This window comes from Sebastes umbrosus, chromosome 10, assembly GCF_015220745.1.
Source record: "Sebastes umbrosus isolate fSebUmb1 chromosome 10, fSebUmb1.pri, whole genome shotgun sequence".
Classification (NCBI taxonomy): Eukaryota; Metazoa; Chordata; class Actinopteri; order Perciformes; family Sebastidae; genus Sebastes; species Sebastes umbrosus.
The window spans coordinates 5,579,395-5,600,077 of record NC_051278.1 but is presented as its reverse complement, the minus strand read 5'-3'; the positions used below and the strand labels follow the sequence as shown (position 1 = coordinate 5,600,077).

The 20,683-nt window shown below is 41.5% G+C and overlaps 1 protein-coding gene across 2 annotated transcripts in view; it reads right to left on the bottom strand.

Moving 5' to 3' along the window:
• slc8a1b (solute carrier family 8 member 1b) overlaps nt 1-20,683 on the bottom strand; it is a 165,856-nt gene that overhangs the window by 45,085 nt on the left and 100,088 nt on the right. The window contains exon 5 of one of the 2 annotated variants that reach the window (XM_037782131.1): nt 2,723-2,829. In XM_037782131.1, the coding sequence (XP_037638059.1) occupies nt 2,723-2,829 (107 nt within the window). Of the gene's footprint in view, nt 1-2,302; nt 2,413-2,722; nt 2,830-20,683 lie in introns of both variants that reach the window. The other variant, XM_037782130.1, reaches the window with a different exon arrangement.

Genomic DNA, 20,683 nt, shown 5'->3' with positions numbered 1-20,683 from the left:
AGACCCCTATCAAATTCAGAATATTGTCATATTCTGAATAATAGTGGAATATTAGTGTGCATGTAAACATCATTTTCTTATGCTATTTGCCTAAAAGTCTGCATCAACACTGAGGTCTGTCTGTCCTGTGGGTGTTTATTTTGTGCCATAGGACATTAGAGAAGTAATAAAGTTAAAACTATGACTTTGGTTACAAGCCGCCAAGAAGAGCGCTGGTCGTTGATGCCAATTTTCGGCGGTACTACAACTTCCGTGTCCGTCACGTGATGCCATTGAGTCAAAAATACTTTTCCCCATAGATTTACATTGGGAAAGAGACGTCTATAACTCAGTGGATATTTATTTTTTGGTATTTTAACTACCCAGTATGAACACTTGAATAGCCCTTATTTAAATCATTAGATCTTAAGAGTTATAAAATGTACTAATAGCTGAATCCAGAGTTATTTTCCTCCCTCCGTTCATGTGAATGAGATCCAGACCGAGGGCTGGACCGAGGGCTGGGAGGCGGAGTTAAAGGAACCGCTACTACGCCTGCTCTATGGTCCCAATGGATGCGGAAGATTGCCGGATGATCCGGGTACTTTATCTCTCGGCAGTCGAGCCATTTTGGCTTCATGTGCCGCTGAGCAACTCTCACAGGAATGAACCGGAGCCTCCAACGATGTATCCAGGTCTCTTTATACATCCATGTTTGGCTATGACTGCCCATGAATGCCATTTATATCAGAGCCATACTCACTGTGAAGACCCTCTTGGATATCATCGATGTTTGTTTTAGAGCCAATAATCCACAATCAGTGACATTTTCAAAAAAGCCAGCAGAGAACAGTTATCGAAGCATGAAAAGCTCTTGGCAGAGGAAAAGGAAAGGAGAAGAAAGGAGAGGACAGGTGTGAATCCCACTGAGCTTTCTGTTCAGACCTCTGAGGAGAATCAGAGGAGGGAAAGCAGACACAAAAAAAAGGAAGAAATAACTGAGAAGTACAGAAGGGGAGCAGCAGAATCGCTCCTGTGTGTGTTCAACCTGAATCCCAAATCAACAGGCCTGTTAAAACATAAGCGATTAGGGAGCCGCTCTGCGTTTTGTCACTTTAGAAATATGGTAGGAGTGCAACCGATGCTTTGATTTTATTTCTTGTAGTGTTGCCAGATGTAAAGTGCTTTTTTTCTCCTTGCCAACTTTTAAGTGCTCCTGTCTGGGCGATCGTATTAGGCTTTGCATAAAATAAATATGATTCAAATTGCACAAAGTCCACTGAGACGAGTATCACACCTCCTCTCTGATGTCCTCTAACCAGTAATGTCCTAGCTGCATTTCCCAGAGATCACCTGTCAATCAATCAGTAAGGGTGTTACTGTTTTACGTTTCATTTTTCTGTTGTTTTGGTTTCTGTAGATGGTGCTTTTTGCTGTGTCCCAATTCTACACTACATACTAACTGTATTCAGTATACAGAAATGTAGTTGTCAATACCAATACCAGTGAAATTCCACAATTCTTGAACATTAGCAGACTGATTTTTAAAGAATTTATTATTAATCCCTGATGATCCGCCTCAAGTTTCTCACCAAAAACAAAAAAGTTTTAGATTACATTTTAACACATCATGATAATGTTACGATTCACCCAATGCTCATGTTTACCAAATAGAGCTTGAACGCGTCGTAATGTAACTCAAATATAATCTAAATATGTACATTAGCGGTTGGCTCCGTTATAGACCGTTTCAATGGAAGTCTATTGCTAGGCAACAACTTGGGTCCATGTTTACTTCCTGTCAGCTTATGTCATTCACATACTCTGCAACAGGAAATAAAATGGGATACATCTGGAATGTTTCAACAGAGTCTCATGGCAGCTCGTGAAATAAACACAAAATTGAATCTATTTGATTCGTGTATATAGACATCGTGACGCTCAGCACAACTTTCAACAACGTATTTTTCACATGCAATGTGCAATGCATTGTGGTGGAATAGGGTCCATAAACACTCAACGCAATACTTTTAAGTATGAACACAGCGTTAACAAACTACATACTCAAAACCTTCATAGAATTAGTATGAAGTATAGAATTGGGACTCATAATCTGCGCAGACATACTGGTTAATCTTCTTGTTGGAAAAGCAATAACACCGCAGCTGCATTAGCAAATCTTTACTAAGCTGACTATAGTGTGAGTTCATCTTGTGTTGTGTCGATGACAGATAAGAAGTTAAATGTGCGATCGGCCTGTTGATTCAGGATTCTCCAAAAAAAACTCATAACGTGTATTCTCAGTGTTGATTGGCTGTCACACCTGTCCGTTCCTTCCCGCCGCGTCTCCATTGGGGGGTGTCAAGCAGCATGTAGAAGGAGGACTGCTTATTGTACTCCTCCCGGTCTAAGATCCTAATGGTTATGCTCTTCCTGTATGGGACACACACGTACACATACACATATAGAGGGTGGTGGTGAATGCATGCATGGAAAACAAATGACAACGTATGTACACCAAAAAACACACACACACACACACATGCGCACGCATACGAGGTGGAGTAGTGGATGTGGTGAGATGAGGTGATCCACAACCTGCTGCATGCTCACGGTCATAGTGAGGACACATCAGGAGGTAGCAAATCTAAATGTCCTCCCGTGTGCCTCCATGAGGTGAGAACATGCAGCCTCTGCAATGTGGCGGACACTCTGGGGTCGAGGGGTTCACCCCCTTCCTGACCTTTGGTGTCGTTGCTCTCCACCAGGCGAGGCTCTCCGATCTCTACGTAGAAGGTTTTGTTCTTCTCGTACTCCTCGTCGTCGATTATTTTCACCTTGATGATTTTACTGAGGAGGGGGAGGAGGAGGAGGAGGAGGGAGGAGGAAGGAAGAGAGGAGGAGGAGAGAAAAAAGAGAAGGCAGAAAAGTGAGGGGAGGACAGACTGGAAAGTGGAAAACCAAGAGGAAACAGACAAGAGCAGTATTTGGTTTCCCCACAAGCATCTAAAGGCGTTTTTAAATTTCCTCCAACAACGTCTAGTTATCAGGTAAACTGATAAAAGTTTCTGTTTCCACCTCATCTAAGCATAACATCTAACGTCAGATTGATCTGGGATAGTATATCAAGGCAGTTCACATTAGTCTGAGATCAAGATTAATCTGATAAACTCTTCACTCTGCCAGCCTGCGGTCCCGATCAAGGCTAAATTCAATCTTCCGTTCCAGCCTGATATCTGCTTGAAAAAAAATAAAATAAAATAAAACGTTGTCACTTGGATGCTCAAAGCTAAATGAAGTCTGGCAGTGGCTGGAGAGTTTATCATCTCCATTAGTCATTCTGGCAGCCGAACAATCATGAATCAAGATGATGAATTTGGCTCGTACGATCTGCAAGCTTTTAGGGTCCAGCAGCAGGTTTGCAAATTTAGTGTTTTACACACTTTCCACTTTTATAAGACTATTGTACATAATATAATTACATGCAGTGACAACTGTTGAAGTCTGAATCTGTGTAATATCTTTGAATTTACATTTATTGAGCAAAAGAGGATGTTTTTTTCCTTGATGCCTGTGGGGAAACCAGGACAATTCACCGTCAACTCAGCCAATCCAAGAATTTCATTAAAATCTACTGTAAAAGGTGGAGGTTATGATACCCAGCCGACAATACCAAAACAAATTAGTGGTGATTTGATGGATTCTTTTCACATTTTTGGCTGAATTGAAAGTGAACTGACACGTAGCTTTACTGTAGTCTTTAAAGTTGAACATATCAGCGAGTCTAAGACATTAGAAGAACAATAAAACATCCAAGACCAGATGCAATGAAAGGAGAGAGTGAGCAGGAAAACAACAATGAAGAAGGAGCGAATCTTTTTAACAGAAAAATATGTCTGCTGCTGCTGCAATTAACACCCAGTGCAACCAGCTCTGGTTGGTGATTAAAGCCAAGAGAAACTGCTCAGAAATCAGCACAATGAACATGCCAATATGCCGCAACTGAAACAGCACATACAGTATACAACTCAACCATCTCAAGTCTATCTTCTTCAACAACTTGCTGAAATGTAACAGATTACAAACATCTGTGCCATGAGCCAAAATCTCATCTTTCACATGTTTCCTGCGATCGTTCTCCATCTAAACCTTTCAATGTGGCGAGCACTCGTGTTCTAGAAACTGCTCAGAAACCCCCTTATTGTCAGTCTACCTAGGGAAGCCATCCATCCTCTGAATGCTCTAGGTCTCTAGTTTGATCCATCCATCCTCTGAATGCTGTAGGTCTCTAGTTTGCGGCTGTAAAGTTTCATGAGGCTATGATTATCCTAGCGATCACCACAGGTCATTTCATAGAGTAAAGTCAAATTTCAAAAAATGGTCTCACTACAATGAAATGGCTACTTTGGGGACTAACATCATCACACATGAATACAGTTGAGCTCATTGGATCCACAAGAGTCTCAGCTTTACAGTGATACCCAATTTATGTAATTCAAGACTGTTTAGGGACCCCAGTATGCAGACATATTCAAACACACCACTTTAGTATAGGCGAAAATAACACATTTATACTGCATGAAAAAAAATTTTTTTGGCCCAAACTGCATGTGATTATCATAAAGTGGGCATGTCTGTAAAGTGGAGACTCGTGGGTACCCATAGAACCCATTTACATTCACATATCTGGAGGTCAGAGGTCAAGGGACCCCTTTGAAAATGGCCATATCAGTTTTTCCTTGCTAATATTTAGCCCAACTTTGAAGTGTTATTTAGCTTCCTTCCTGATATGGTAGCAGGACATGGTTATCAATGGCTTCCGTAGTTTTGTAGTTTCATATGATATCTTTGTCTTCACTCTAGTTCTAAAACTGAATCTACTAGAGCTTCTGAAAGACAGTAAAGTCAGTCAGGATCACGGGTCTCAGGGGTCAAAACAGCAATAAACCAGCGTGTAAACGTGTTACAGTGTTACAGGATGTCGATGAACAAATACAAGCCAATGATTTCTTTCTCTGGAGCCGAGTTTTCACCAATACTTTAACCATCAATTGTAGCTATTATTGACCAACCAAATGCTGCAGTAAGACTCCGTATGGAGAGTGTGTGTGTGTGTATGTGTGTGTATTTATTGTGTCACTTGGCCTCAGTCATATTTGGCAGGCGAGCTAATATGTGAGGTCACAGGGCTGTGGAGCGGTACGCACTAGTGTATACAGTCAGTGTGTGAGTGAGAGCCTGTGGGCGTGTGTGAATGTGTGCGTTTATCTGTGTTTCCAGTCTGGAACAAAACCCAGATTCGGATCCAAATCCACTACAGGCGAAAAACAAAGACATCTGAGAGAATACTCATAATCTGGCCTATAGGGTGTGAAATGGGAACACGGGAACACACACACACACACACACACGCTTATATAAGCCATTATCTCCGATCACAGGCCTGCAATCTGGATCGTCAGCCAGCCGGCCAGCATCATGTTGGCAGCTTTACATCTGTCTCTATCACACAGACGGGTGGTGGAGGAAGTATTCTCAAGTTATATCCTAGTAAAAGTACCAATACCACACTATAAAAGTACTTAATACCAAGAAGTACACATGTATTATTAGTTTAATGTGCTTGAGGTCTGAAAGTACTTATTGTGCAGAATGACCCCGTTTGATGATGTTAGAATATGATATACCCAATATTGTTGGACTAGCTGTCAAATGAAACTAGCTGAGTTGAAGTACAATACTACGATGGTGTATTGGGGCCATTTAGAAAAATTAAATAAATATATATATATATATATATATATGGAGCCGGGGGAGGCTCAGAATTTATGAGAAACAAACTTTGATATTCTCTGAGATTAAAGTGGCAAATTTACAAGAAGAAATGAACAAATTTACGGGAACAAAACTTGAATATTTTTAAAGTTATAAAGTCATAAATTTGCAAGAAAGAAAATAAAAATATGTGTTTGTTTTTTTTAACCACATTGCTTCACTTTGCAAGGATGGATCAATGTCATCATACCAGAGATGCCACCGTTAAACACTGCGGTAACGCGAGCCGCCGTGTGCAAAACCTATTCATTGTATTAGTATGTATTTATGTTCATAAAAGAACACAGAAAGAACATGAAAGAAAACACGTACTGTATATGTATCTTTCAGGACCTTCGACTCGCTCAGAGGCCAAAATTACTAGCTCCGTATTTCTTTATTTCTTTATTACCTACAATTGCCCAAATACGCTGTCGTACACACCCTCTGAAATGAGTATAAAATGGAAATACTCAAGTAAAGTACCTAAATAGATAACTAAATCTACATTTATACTTCGTACCACCAACAGCCTTGGCATCTGCGGCACAGCTAATTGATGTCATGAAGACATAAAGCAGCCTACTAATCACATTATTACTAATTATACACAAGAGCATCACAGGTTAATCTGTCAGCTGCACAATACAAACACAGCGGAGGGTAAACCATTAAAATATCATATGCAAACCAACACACTCACACGAAGACGTCAGGGGGTTAACTCATTACACTATGGGAGGGATTAGCCCATTTATCACTGTCCTGTTACAGCAGATGGAGAGCAGTTTTCACCTTCTGGCCTGGAGAAGATCAGGACCAACAGGCTGTCACCTAACACTCACACAGCAGCTGAAGGGATGGAGTCAAAACCCTCCCCTGCCTCAAGGTGGAGCCCTCGAGCAAGGCACTTAACCTCCCAGCTGCCGGAGCGAGGGCTCAGGGAACAGCGATGTTTACATTCCCACTGGAAGTGCTATTACTACTACTTCAAATAATATGAGGCCTCTTACCAACGGAGTAGAGGTAGGGAGAGCAGGCTGGTTCTGACAGGAGGACGGAGGGACAGAGACGTTTTAGCAAGTTAGAAAGCAACTATGCCATTTGCCAACGCACATACTCATCCTCACCCTCTTAGTGGAGACCTTCCGACTATTCCTCACATTTTAATCACAGTTGTGTAAGTAAATTCAGGCTCTTTTGTTATCTATAACCATACTATTTTTAGTTATTTATTTTAGATAAGAAACCCTTTTTTATACCAAATTCCATACCTTATTAATTGATGAAAATATAATAATATTTTTAATGTTTTCTTTTTCTCAAAGAAATGTATGAACAAGTAAAACTATAAATATAAGGTGTTGAAGTTTAGACTGCGACTCTTTCAGTTTAACCTCTTAAGCCCTGTGGTGTGGTTCTCCTAGACAGACATACCCAAAATAAATCAAGAATAGCTCCACAACTACCAGGTCTATATGCATGATGTTGGTCTCTATGGATAGGTAAGACCTCAGAGAATCCATCCCCAGTGTCAGTAACATTGTGACTGTCACTATGTCTGAGTAAATTGTGATGAACCAAACGAAAAAAAAATATTTTTATCTTAGCCTAAAATGTTTTCTAGATTAGACAGTGGATAACACCATTATAGCAATGACACCATGCACAGAGATGCCACTGAATTCATTCAGCAACTTCTTGACTACAACTGTGCCAAAGCAGATATAAATAACACAAAGCACATAGATTTACAAAGGTTTTACTGAGGATAGGACCAGGTGGACTCTCCATTTGGCCACTTGGATACCCAAAGTGTGCCAAATGTGTTTTCTACCTCTTGAAAGAGAATCTGGCTATAAAACACTACTGATATCCACTACAGGAGGCTATGTGCACACAATGGAGCCTTTGGCCATGACATGTACCCTGTGCATCATCACATTCTACCATTGTGCACAGTATAAAATCAATAAAAAACAACTAAATTGTATAATTTTGACTCCAAATGGAATAGTTTTATTATAATAATGAAATATGATAAAGGAATTTTTATGATTTTGTAATTTGTAAAGTCGGTGTTTCATTCAGATTTACCAACTTGTTGATTGGCTCCTTCTCTGAGTGGCTGTCCTTCCTATCACCGCCTCATGTTGCAGCCACATTGCTATCAGAGCTCTCATTAAAAGTGGATCCAAAGCAACACTGTAGTGAACACTGAACAGGATTTTGGGCTGTATTTCCCTTAAAAACATTTTTATCAACTCAACAACAGAACATAATGTTTTTGTATCATTAACTTAATCTATCGCCTTCGTAAAACATTTTGATGGCTATCCGACTTGTAATCAGAGGGAACTTTAATGACTCTCTGTGTGGAAAGAGAACACAAATTGTGATTTAGCTCTCCATATATTATCATAGAAACGAGCAAATGAATCATTTTTACAGAGACAGACTGGTGGACTCGTTTTTTTTTTTCTTTCCCTCCCAGTTTGGGAATGATGACTCCTCTGTTGAAGCTGGCAAACCTCATAGATGACCAACTCGCTGGAAAAACACATGCGCACACACACACACGCACACGCGCACACACACGCACACACACACACACACACACACACACACACACACACACATCGAGACGGTGCATCTATGCAGATATAATTCATCCACAATGAACTGGATTTATCGACTTCATCTGCACCCCACTTTCTTGTTTCACACATAAACACTCTCAAATACACGAAACACCCCCACACACACACCCCCACACACACACGCATGACAAACATGCTGGCTGTACTGTACGCTGTCCACATTGCCATGACAACACAATGTTTGGGTAACCAACAGGGGTGGAGAAGATTGTTTCCAGACCAATGATGTGTGTGTTCGTGTGTGTGTACTGACAAGTGAGTGTGTTAGAGAGAGAAAGAGGTCACATACTGTACACACACACACTATATACTGATTTGTGTGTGTGTGTGTGTGTATGTAATAATGTGTGTGAGAGACACTTTGATATTACACAGTAACCTACACTGTTTGTAAGTGGAGCCTCTTCGTGTGTCTGTATTCGATCTCATGTTAATCTACAAACTATATATACAGTAAGGGAAGTGTGAACAAATGCTTCTGTGTGTGTGTGTGTGTGTGTGTGTGTGTGTGTGCGTGTGTGTGCGTGTGTGTGTGGGTGCCAGGTGTTGGTTCAATGGAGTATGAAATGTGCCGAGAAACACGTGATAGCGGCACATTGAATGTGAAATTTACACTCTTCACACACATGCATGTTTGCACTACTACACTTGTGAGGACCCTTATTGACACAATGCATTCCTTAAGTCTCTCACTTTAACCTTAAACTAACCCTTTACCCTAACATTAACCCTTAAAGCAAAGTCAGAGCCCCGTTGACAGAGGCCCGGCCAAAATCGTTTCCAAAAACTCTCAACGCTTGCAAGTCAAACTGGTCCTCACAAGGATAGAAACACCACAACACACGCTCACTCACGGAGACAGAGGTGGTATCACACTTGCATGGTAGCATTCACAAATGTGTCACACCAGCATGCTTTCGCACCCACAAACCAACACACTGAAGGAATTCAGCTGCAGGAATTCAAAAATACAAACACAGACACACACAATGTGTGTACATCGATGTTTCCACAGAGATGTCCTCCATCTGACTTTGCAAAAAAATAAAAAAATGGCATAAAGAACAAGTGAACATCTGAGCAGCTGAGACAGATCTCCCCACTTCCCCATCTCCTCCCGCCGTTTCATCCACTGTTCCTCTCCGTTGTCTTCCATAAACAGAATTCCTGCAACACTTTTAACACTTGGCCTTTGTCAGAGTTTACAAAACATTTCACTGAAACTCTCAAATAGAGAAAACTTCCCTACAATTACGCAGAAGAATAAGAGATAATGGAATCAACGGCTGATAGATTATTCAAAAACAGCTCCACTGAGTTATGTTGAAGTAGTGGACGGGCTCATAAACACACACCTTCGCCAGTCTGAATGTGCCAAAATATAATGTCACTGTTGGTCAAGGTTGTTCGTGTTTCTGTTGTCATGATCTTCCATCATCATCTCCTTGCAAGATAAATGATTTTGCAGGACCAGGAATATTTGCCATAATGCTTTGAGACATGAGAGACATGGCGACTAGGAGGATCACAAGGATTTGTCTCATAAACATCAATATTACCGTCATGTCTCTGATGTTCAATGATAACGCTTCACTATGCAATAAATTGTTTATTCCCAGAGAAGAGAGGACACTAGAACTTGAAACAGGACAGGGGAAGATATGTGGCAATGCTTGGCAGTTTTGTATTAGAGATTAAGCAAATTCATACGAAATAAGCCACATAAACAAAGAGAGACTGTTTAAAACTTAAACTTACATTACTCTTAACTCTTACATTTCCAACCCGATGTTTAGGTAACAAAATCACTTAGTTAGGTTTAGGAAAAACGTCATGGTTGGTCTTAAAATAACTAAAATGTGTACGTGAACATAAGTATGGAAAACATATCACAAACGTCGCTAACTTCAAAATAATTCAACAACACTCTGGGACACGAACACCGGTCTCCTGGTTGAAAGTCCTGTGTTTGTTGGACCCATCCACCTGCCATCCTGTCCACCATGAGCAGTCTCTCTCACCTTCTATTCTACGTCACTAACTCGGAGCGTAGCATATTTATGCCGATGCGTTTGCATTACAAACATGGTCTCACGGGCAGGCATATAAATACCACGACATTACACTGACAGGTTTAGGCAAGAAAACTACTTGGTTAGGTTTAGGAAAAATGTCACGGTTGGGCTTAAAATAAGAACGTAAACTAAGTAAAAACATACAGAAACAACTACAGAAAACACTTCACAAATGTCAATAAAAAACACATGACAATCATCACGTGTCACTAACATCATTTAGAAAACAAAACACCGCTCAACAACATTCCCGAATATGACTCTCCTGGTTAAAAGTCCGGTGTTTGTTGGGCCCATCCACCTCCTCACATGCCTGCCATAAGCAGCCTTTCTCACTTTTTACCCTCTTACCCTTTACGCGGATGTGTTTACATTGCAGTCAGTACAGGATATATGGCGTACAAAAGACATGCGGAAAATCAAGAAAGGCGTACTTATTGCACGCTAAATGCCTTGCACATTATTGTACATTTATACGCCTTTTCCTGCGAATGGGCTGGCATTGCAGTCAGTACAGACAACATGGCGTTCACATGATGCGCCAAGAGCAACAAAGGCGTTGTTATTGCATGCAAAATGATTTACAAATTACCACCAGTCATTGATACGCCATTTGGTGACAGCGGGCTAAAACCACACATGCATGCATTTGAAATCCTGGTGTATGTGCTTTTATTGTTTGGCCAAGTCATTTACATATACATATAAAACATATTTCAGAATAACACCAGTACATATATAATGTTTTTTTTTTTTTTTCATCACTATCAGGTTCTTTGACTCGTCGGTTTGTTTGCTGAAACATTCTGCAGCGTTTCACGACTCAACTGTGCGACTGCCTCTATAAAAAAAAGCTTCAAAGTAAAAGCTCCTTTGCATTCCGTCTGGCCAGTGTGCGGTTACCCAAAGAGCCTTTCTGTTTCTGCATGGCACATATTTGACACTAACAAAGCACTTTCTCCTGCCTCTCACACACACACATACACATACACACACAAACACAAACACACAGGAAGTTGTAAAGCACCACAGGCAGCAGCAGCGCCGGTCACTCCCCTCTCCCCAGCAACCTGCCTCAGCGACGTATTTGGATCGGAAAATTTGAGTTTGGGAACCACCGCTTTATTTTAGGTTTGAGGAAAAAATGCTGCCGCTCAGCTGGTTGGTGTGTGTGTGCGTGTGTGCGTGCGTGTGCATGTGTGTGTGTGTGTGGAGGACGGGGGATAGTGGACAACCAGGACCGATTTACACGACAGTGATGGATCAAACCTGTGTGTTTCTCTTTGTTTGTGTAGCTAAAGTGCAGATAAAAATGACATATTTACACAGTAGTCAGTGACATGAACGCGTGTTTTTATGTGTGCACATGCATGTATGTGTGTCCGACCTGTTGTTGTTTAAATGTTCGGTAAAGTGGGAGGTGTGTGTGTTTGTGTAGAACTGGCCTTTCAGACTGTGAACTAGTTTGTTTGTGTGGAACAGATTGCTGGTGGGTGGACTTCGGTCGCAGACTAAACAAAAGAAGTGTGCGTAAGTGGTGTGTGTCCTTGTGGGAATGGATGAAAGAGCGTCAGCATGGATGTGTGTGTGTGTGCGTGTGCGTGTGTGTGTGTACAGTTTGTGTTATATCAGCTTATACATTAAGACTCACTGTTTGACATAAAGAGAACAAGAGTGTGTGTTTGTCTTCACTTATGTAAATGTGAACGTGACAGTGGTTTTATTAGCAGTGGTGCGTGAATACTAATGTGTGACACAGCTTAACATAACACAGTGTGTGAGTGTGTTTGTGTGTGTGTGTGTGTGTGTTTGTGCTGTTTACATGCAGTGGTTTTATAAGACAAAGCTGATAATGATGTTGGCTGCAGTGGGCGACCACAACAATAGGCCGACAGCGCTCAGCCAGGCCTCCTCTAATAAGCTCCAGTCTGCTCGCTAATACACATAATCCGGACTTTATGGAGGCTAATGGGAACACAAAAAAGGTTACACACACACACACACACACACACCTTCCGCAGGGCTGCTGTCTCTCTATTCCTCTTATTATAATATGTTTATTTTGCGTCGCTCTGCGGTAAGCTGATAGAGTAATAGAGATTCTGATTTAACATTTAACATATCTTCACATGCCGCGATCTCAGGTCCGTTATTGTCAATGAAGTCTTTAAGGTTGGGGATTCACAAAAAAGCCCCGAGAATAGTTCAATTTGAGTGCCGCATGTCATGTGACGAGGAACAACCAATCACAGCCAGCAGATATCTTTTATTTCTTCCAAAAACATCAGTCTACCCTAAAACATATGGAGGAGAAGTGAATCATTTTAGGGCAGGGTATACCCAGAGCTTTATGATCTGTTCTACGGATTACTTTACCGGCTTTGCCATTTCTGTCCGAGGATGTGACAACATCGGGCTGAAAGGTCAGCCAGACTGACACAGAGAAATCAAGAAGTAAAGCTACTGCGAGGGATTTACGTTGCTGGAAATCCATTTATCTTTGTTTAGTTTAGTCAGTGAGGCTTCCTGCTAAATTACCGCAACTTCATCATCATCGGCATCGCAGCGCGCAGGTTTTGGTTGCTTAGTAACGGCAGGCACCTCGGATAAAAGGATGAAAGCGGCCTCGGCTGGCGTTTTCCACTCGCTTTTAGACTAAAGGTTTAGATTCCTGAAACACTTTAAAAATGTATTGTCTGGTATGTTTCATGGGAACAACTAAGACTTTAGTTGATTGAACTGAAATTGTTTGTAAAATATACATACATTTAATGTGTTTCTGTTCATTTCTTGTGTTACAAAGGTTGCTGTTTCACAGTCATTTCTCCAGAGTTCCCTTGAATGCACCAACAACGAAGCCTTTCTCATAAATTCATTACCTTGTGACAACATCATAACTGAAATAACAAAAAAAGAGAAGTTGAACAAAATGCTCTCCGTTATTGATTCTGTATCCTTGCTAGTTTATTTTTATACTGTAATGAAATGAATGGCTGCCTGGGAGGAAGAAAATCAATCTTAAACCCATGTTATGCTTCAGAAATATTCAATATGAATGGAAAAACGTGGTTAAACTCTCAAATGCCTAAAGGGAAAACATAAATCAGCGTATAACTGGGAAGCTCCCAGTAGCCAGCTGTTGGAAGGTCGTACTGGATTCGTCCGTTCCAGCTCGATAACGTGTCTTTTACAGCTTTCTCAGCTCAGCCAGAAGGTCGCTGAGGAACTGCAGCGACAGCCATTTTGCTTGTTTCCTCATCTCAGAGTCACTTTATCAGACTGATACTAAACAGGAGTCGTAAAAATAATGTTTATGGTAATGGTCATTTTCATTGGACGGCACTATGCAAAGCAGTTGACGAAGCCATAAACAGCAGCCAGTATCCATTTTTGTGGACTGGTATGTGTGAGTGTGTGTGTGTGTAGGAGTGCCTGCGTCAGACCCTCCTCAGTGTCTTTAAACTATTTTCTATCATTACAGGGAGTTTCCCTGTAATCTTCTCTCTCTCTCCCTTCATTCCTATCTGCAGTATATCTTGGTAACCTAATAAGGAGTCGGGAAAATCCTGGGGACTCCCTCACACACATACATGTGCACACACAACCATAAACTCACACACACAACTTCATACAGGAAATGTCTTTGGGGAGCTTGTAAATGTGATTGAAAACACACATAGGAGTGTGTGTGTGTGTGTGTGTGTGTGTGTGTGTGTGTGTGTGTGTGCCACGTAACATAATAACGTCTACCAACTTCCCAGGAACTGATGGAAGCTGTTTCTGAGTGACATCCTTTCTTGGTAGCTTAACACTTGAGGACGCATTGTTTTTTGTACATGTGTGTTTGTGTGTGTGTGTGTGTGTGTGTGTGTGTGAGAGAGAGAGAGTGGGCGTGTGTTTTGGTCTATGAAGTCAAAGTGACCAGCTTGTTGGTGAACTACTGCAGCTGGTAAACTAGAAAAGTGCGCACAGTAGAATGCAGATCTCCGCGGTTAGCCAAATACACCGCAGGAGTCTGCTGCCCACCGGCTGCTAACAGCTAACTACAGCAGCTCTCCTCCTACCGAACATGAGAAGACACGCTCTGTTGTAGTCAGCGCTGGGTTTAGTTTGTCATTTGCTAAGCGGTAGTTATAGGCTACATACACACACACACATCATACTTGCCAGCCCTCCCAATTTTCATTGCCCTCTCCCGGTTTCCTCCCGGGGTCACGATTCTTCCGTATTTCTCCCAATTTATGGCAAATTTTCACACTTTTTTCCTGAAACTGAACAGTGTGTATAATCCCTATTGTTACCACCCGGACAATAATAGAGCTACACCATCTTCTGTTTCCCGACGGAAGAGAGCGGTCTGTGCTCGCGACACAGCGTAGTTTCAGCTTATGTTTCAGCTGCGCTCGCCACAGCGTGCAGCGCCCGAAGTTGGGCTTCGATGAGAGACGTAGAGAGAAATAGAGAGTACTAAGAGAAAAAAATACTCAAGCATGAGCAAAAATAAATAAAAACGGATGAATATTAGTTCATATCAGAGATTCACACGCCAAGTTCACACCAGAGGGACGAATTATTCTGTTTTCTTTCCTGGGAGTTAAAGGTAAAATCAAAAGTTTAACATAAAAATGCTGTTGCCGTGTACTAATTATTTTGTTATTGAAATCCTCGCTTCTTTTACGGTCTCAAGGTTGGCAAGTATGACACACATACATGAATGCAATTGTCTTTTACGTAGGCAAATCAAGAGGAACAATTCGTAATCTGTAGCAAAAACAAGAGTCCAAACTGAGCGGCACTTGCAGCCCCTCAGTGGTCAGTAGTCAATGACAGTATAAAACAGTCAAGAAAATGTTATCAAAAGTGTGAATCACTGCAACCACGAAAGGTCTTTGAGTAAACAGTCATGAATGAGCACAAAAATATATTAGGTTGATGGTAGTATGTGAGATTAGCCGTGGACAGACAGAGAGATGCACACACACTCCTAGCGGAGATAATGCAGAGCTTTTAAAGAGAAAGAAAAAAGGTCTCAAAGCTAGTGAACTTGCTGATAGTTACCACGTCAACAACAAGTTCACACAGTTTATCCTATCTATGTATTTGTTCTATTTACTCCTGTAAGCAAATCATTCCTCTTTTGTGGAGCAGTTTAGACTAATAAACAACTTCCTTAATTTTGGAGTTTCAGACTTTCCATTATTTTAAAAGTCTGCACTGTCAAGACTGTTTGCTATCAGTCAACTGTGCAAACTAGTGCGTCAAAGTTCACCAAAGTTGTAATCCACACTTAAAATTTATGCAGATTTACTTCGCCTGTGCGAACAAATCAGCTGATCGAGGTCACTGACACTGAAATTAATTCATTTTGCGGCAAATTTGCCATTATGCCTTTTTGTCATCACTTAGTCCCCAACTCCATTTGCTTCTACGTTATCCCCCCCCCCCCACACCTCGTTATGTCATACAATGATAATACTAGAGAGAGAGAGAGAGAGAGAGAGACAGAGAGAGAGAGAGAGAGACTAATTAATGGTGTTTTCAGTAATTCCAGTCAGGATTAAGTGAGACATGGCTGCATGTACTGCACACACACACATACTGCATCTCATAATTGCAAGTAGAGCAAGAAAATAGTTAGAGGAAGAAGAGAAGGAGTGAACGATGGAGAGGCTGCAGTGATATATAAATATAGATATACATATATATATATCATGTTCTATATGCACAAGCCAACCGTTACATACTGTAATGAGTTTGGGGAGAGGGAGACTGTGTGTGTGCGTGTGTGTGTGTGTGTGTGTGTGTGTGTGTGTGCGTGTGTGTGTGTGTGTGAGAAAAAGGCAGCAAAAGAACAAGATAGGATGTGAATGCTAATGAGCTGGTGCTGCCAAACCAGCTGCAGCGCTCCATCATTTCCAGGCCATTTATGAGCTCTAAGCTGCGCAATGGGATCAGCGCTGATGGAGAGGGACGCGCAATCAAGTGGACTGAAGAGCCTCTGGAGCCACGGGCCACGACTGTGCGAGTGAAAACACCTCGTTTCCACCAACTGCTCCCTGATAATATTCTAGGCTACACCCCCCCGACCTCAGGAATAAAGGCGTCATTAGACCTATAGCGTGGCAAGTTAAATAGTTCAGCTCTCTGCGGGCCCGGAGCTCAGACCCTTCAGCCAGATGGAGATTTAGTTTTTGTGTGTTACAGATGGAGTGCTTCCTGTCTTTGGGGATGTGGCCCATGTTTATTTGTACATGTCATACTTTGCTGTCAAGTCTAAATATTTAATCATGTATATTAGGTATAAGTATAGTTCCCCCATGAATTAATTACCACAAATTAATTACCACAACTCTACAGCTACACAGAACATTGATAAAAGACGATTCTGCAGGATTATGTTCTGTATCATTCCTTAAAGGTCCCATATGTGAGATTTTCACGTTTCACTCAAGTGATATATAAATACTGTGAAAGCATCAAAACGCTCAATCCACAGATAAATACACACGGCCTGTATTCAGAAACTGTGCGTTCGAAACAAGCCGTCAGGATTTCTGTCCATTTGTGATGTCACAAATCGACAATATTTAGACAATTTCACAGTTTTAAACGTTAACATTCTAAATGTGTCCCAGTTTACTTCCTGGTGCAGTGCATGTGAATGACATCAGCTAACAGGAAGTAAACATGGACCCAAGCTGTTTCCTCGCAACGCAATTCTGTTGCTATTCCGTGCTAATGCGCTAAAAACGGAGCGTTTCTGACAGAGGGTGAATATGGGTATGTTCAGACAGACAGCATGAGAAAAATAATGTGTTGTTTGAACATTAAAGCATGTAAACATGTTCTAGTAGAAACCACAAATACAAGTATGAACTTGAAAATGAGCACGATACGTCCCCTTTAACATTCAATGACAACGCTTTTAAAATAATTGTGACTATATTCATGCATGGCAACTGCAGTATGGTTATGGTGTGTTTAAGTTTTGGAAAAGATCATGCTCATGGTATGAAAGTCAAACACTCATGCACCACTCCGCACTCTTTACTTTCTGCCTCACTACAGAAATGCCACTATAATTCCTGCACTGGTACTCTATGTTAATATTGGGTGCGAAACATTGCACTGCAAAATTGTCCAATGTGAAGGTAAAGATTCTGGAATGATTACTGTGAAACAAAAGCCTTTTAGAGATGTGAAGAAAAAGATTTCTTTCTTAGTTTTCAAAATAGAAGAGCAAGTAATTGTACATTAGTAATATACAGTGTATATGGTTCCATTTACACAAAAAATCTACAATGACCTGGAATACTATTATTCCACAGACTGTTGCTTTTATGCAACTTTCTTGTCGCTTGCTGGCTCTAGAAAGAAGACCTCGTTCTTTAAATCTCGGGGACTGACACCAAAGATCAAACTCCATCGTAGCTGCACTGTGTGGAGAACATTTGGGGAGTTACCTCCCGACCCAAGGCCATGACTGTTTATTCAAACAACGCTAAACAGCATTTTTGTGATGCATGAATGCAAACTGAAGCCTAATGGAAAACACTGCAATTGTCAGATTTCAAAAATAAAAAAGCTTATAAAAACGGATGTCTTCTCTGTGACGGAGGATGTTGAAAGAAGCTCGGTGGATGCTTCCCCAGGTGATTAAAAAGCTTTTGTTTGGCTGTTGAATCTCGCCGTTTAAAAAGCACACACAGATGTTTTAATATTTTCCTTAGAGAGTTGCATTGGATATTTTTTGATATTTGTTTTTCAAGAAACACTCTGACTTGCTCCAAAACCAGCGGGATCATTCTTTGGCATTTATGTCAAGCGTCTTTTCATTCCTCTCTCTCCCCATCTCCCAAAATGACGATGAAATGACGTGAACCTTCAGAGGAGTTTCAGTCAGAAAACACATCCAAGTTTAGGGTTTATAGTTTGGCATGTCAGACGTGAACACTTTCACCCTACCCTGCCATCGAAATAACAGCTCTCCTCCTGTGCGCGAGCTCTGTTTTGTTCTCCATCTCCCCAAACAACGGTACATCGGTGTCAAAAAGTAGGACATGATGATTCTATCTGAGACAGTCATGAGGTGAATTATTATATTCTGTCTGCATTTTCTTTAGGTTCATCTGTGACTTTCTCTTCATGCCTCTCCTCATCTGAAAACACTCAACATGATTTTTCTAAACAAGTCTGTGACTCAACCAGATTGCCCTTTTTAAAATCTCCTGAGGATCCAATAGAACAGTGAGGAGTGGAGCTATGGGACATCCATCCATCCATCCATCCATTATCTTTCATTTATCCGAGGCCGGGTCGCGGGGCCAGCAGGCTTAGCGGGGTATTCCAGACGTCCCTCTCTCCAGCAACATGTTCCATCTCTTCCTGGGGGACCCCGAGGCGTTCCCAGGCCAGATGAGCTATATAAGCCGCCCTTCGGGTCCACCACTCGCAGGAATAGGTATTGGGGTCGAGTGCAATGTGAGTCAGGCAGCAGGCAAAGGCGGGGCGGTTCGGTGCTGCGTCAGCAGTTATGTGGGCGTTTTACGGGTGGAGAGGGAGCTGAGCCGAGAGGCAAAGCTCTAGATTTACCGGTCCATCTACGGTTCAAGCCTCACCTCTGGTTAAGAGCTTTGGGTAGTGACCAAAAGAATGAGATCGCGGCTACAAGCGGCTGAAATGAGCTTCCTTCGTAGGGTGGCTGGGCTCAGCCTTGGAGATAGAGTGAGGAGCTCAGACATCCGGAGGGAGCTCGGAGTAGAGCCGCTGCTCCTTCGTGTCGAAAGGAGACAGTTGGGATGGTTTGGGCATCTGATCAGAATGCCTCCTGGATGCCTCTCTTTAGACGTTTACCGCAACTTAAATGATGTCTAAAATCCTGGTTACACATTGGAATAACGTGCATTACTATTACAGAAACACCATTAGGCTCGTTGTGGATGAATATTCTGCATATTCTTATCACCAATACCACCTCAGTCTTCCAAACTGACCTCCTACCAAAATCATTTTCCTTCAAGATCCGTTATTAAACCCTGACCCTCGTCTGTGGCATTCCACTTCTCTAACACAGCTTCATCCATCACTTTGAAAAATAAGACCAGAAAGATAAGGAAATTAGGTCATTGATGATTTCACACGGCATCAAATCATGATTTCAATGCGAACACTGGCGCTGCATATCAATGTCAGGAGTTATTAATTCAACGGAATCATATCTAGACATGATGTGCATATGATATATATATATCACGATATCATATGAACCACTGTACGAGGATACGTTGTTCATTTCTACCCGACCCTTCTTAAGAGTCACCATGAAGGCTGGTAGTGATGAAAAGGTGAAGCTTGTTCCATCTTTGCTGAATAGGTCGAGGGGGGTTAACTCCCCCTCACGTATTGCTTTCTTGATTTACTCTATTGTTCTCGCCATCTCCCCCTTTCAGGGTACAGAATACATTTAAACAGCAAGAAACCGTTTTACTCTTTAATCTTCTTTTGATTTTCTCCCTCTCTTTCTCTTTCACCACCGTATACAGTATGTGTGTGTGTGTGTGTGTGTTTGATGTAATGTGCCTGTAGTTATATGTTTCTGTGTGTTTGTTCCCTACTTCCCCTTACTTTCTCTCACCGTTTCTTTGATTACACGCTCAATCAGCCACTTTGTGTGCAGTCAGTGTACACATGTGTGTACTGTACGTGTGTGTGTGTGTGTATGTAAGGGAAGGTGGGTTTCATACAGTGCAGACTGTAAGAGAAGGCAGCTGGTATAAATGAGGGTCAGAAACTAACAGATTACTTTCATATAGATCACGACAAGTACACAAACCGCATTCTGAGAACTGGAAAACTGTTTATTTCTGTTGGATTGATCTTTGGTGCTTTAGAGCCTATTTCTCACTCTAAAAAAAATAGCATGAATACAAGAATACCATGGTGGAAAACCTCCCAGGACAACGCGTTGTTTTGACCCAGTGTTAGTGTTATTTTATTCTAACTAAACAACACAGTCTCATGGCAGTTTGTGAAATAGTCACGAAATTTTATCTATTTGATTCGTGTACAAAAACATGAATTTCCCTTTTTACTCCGTGACGCTCAGCACGACTTTCGACAACGTATTTTTCGTGCTTTTTACTACGAATTTCCTTA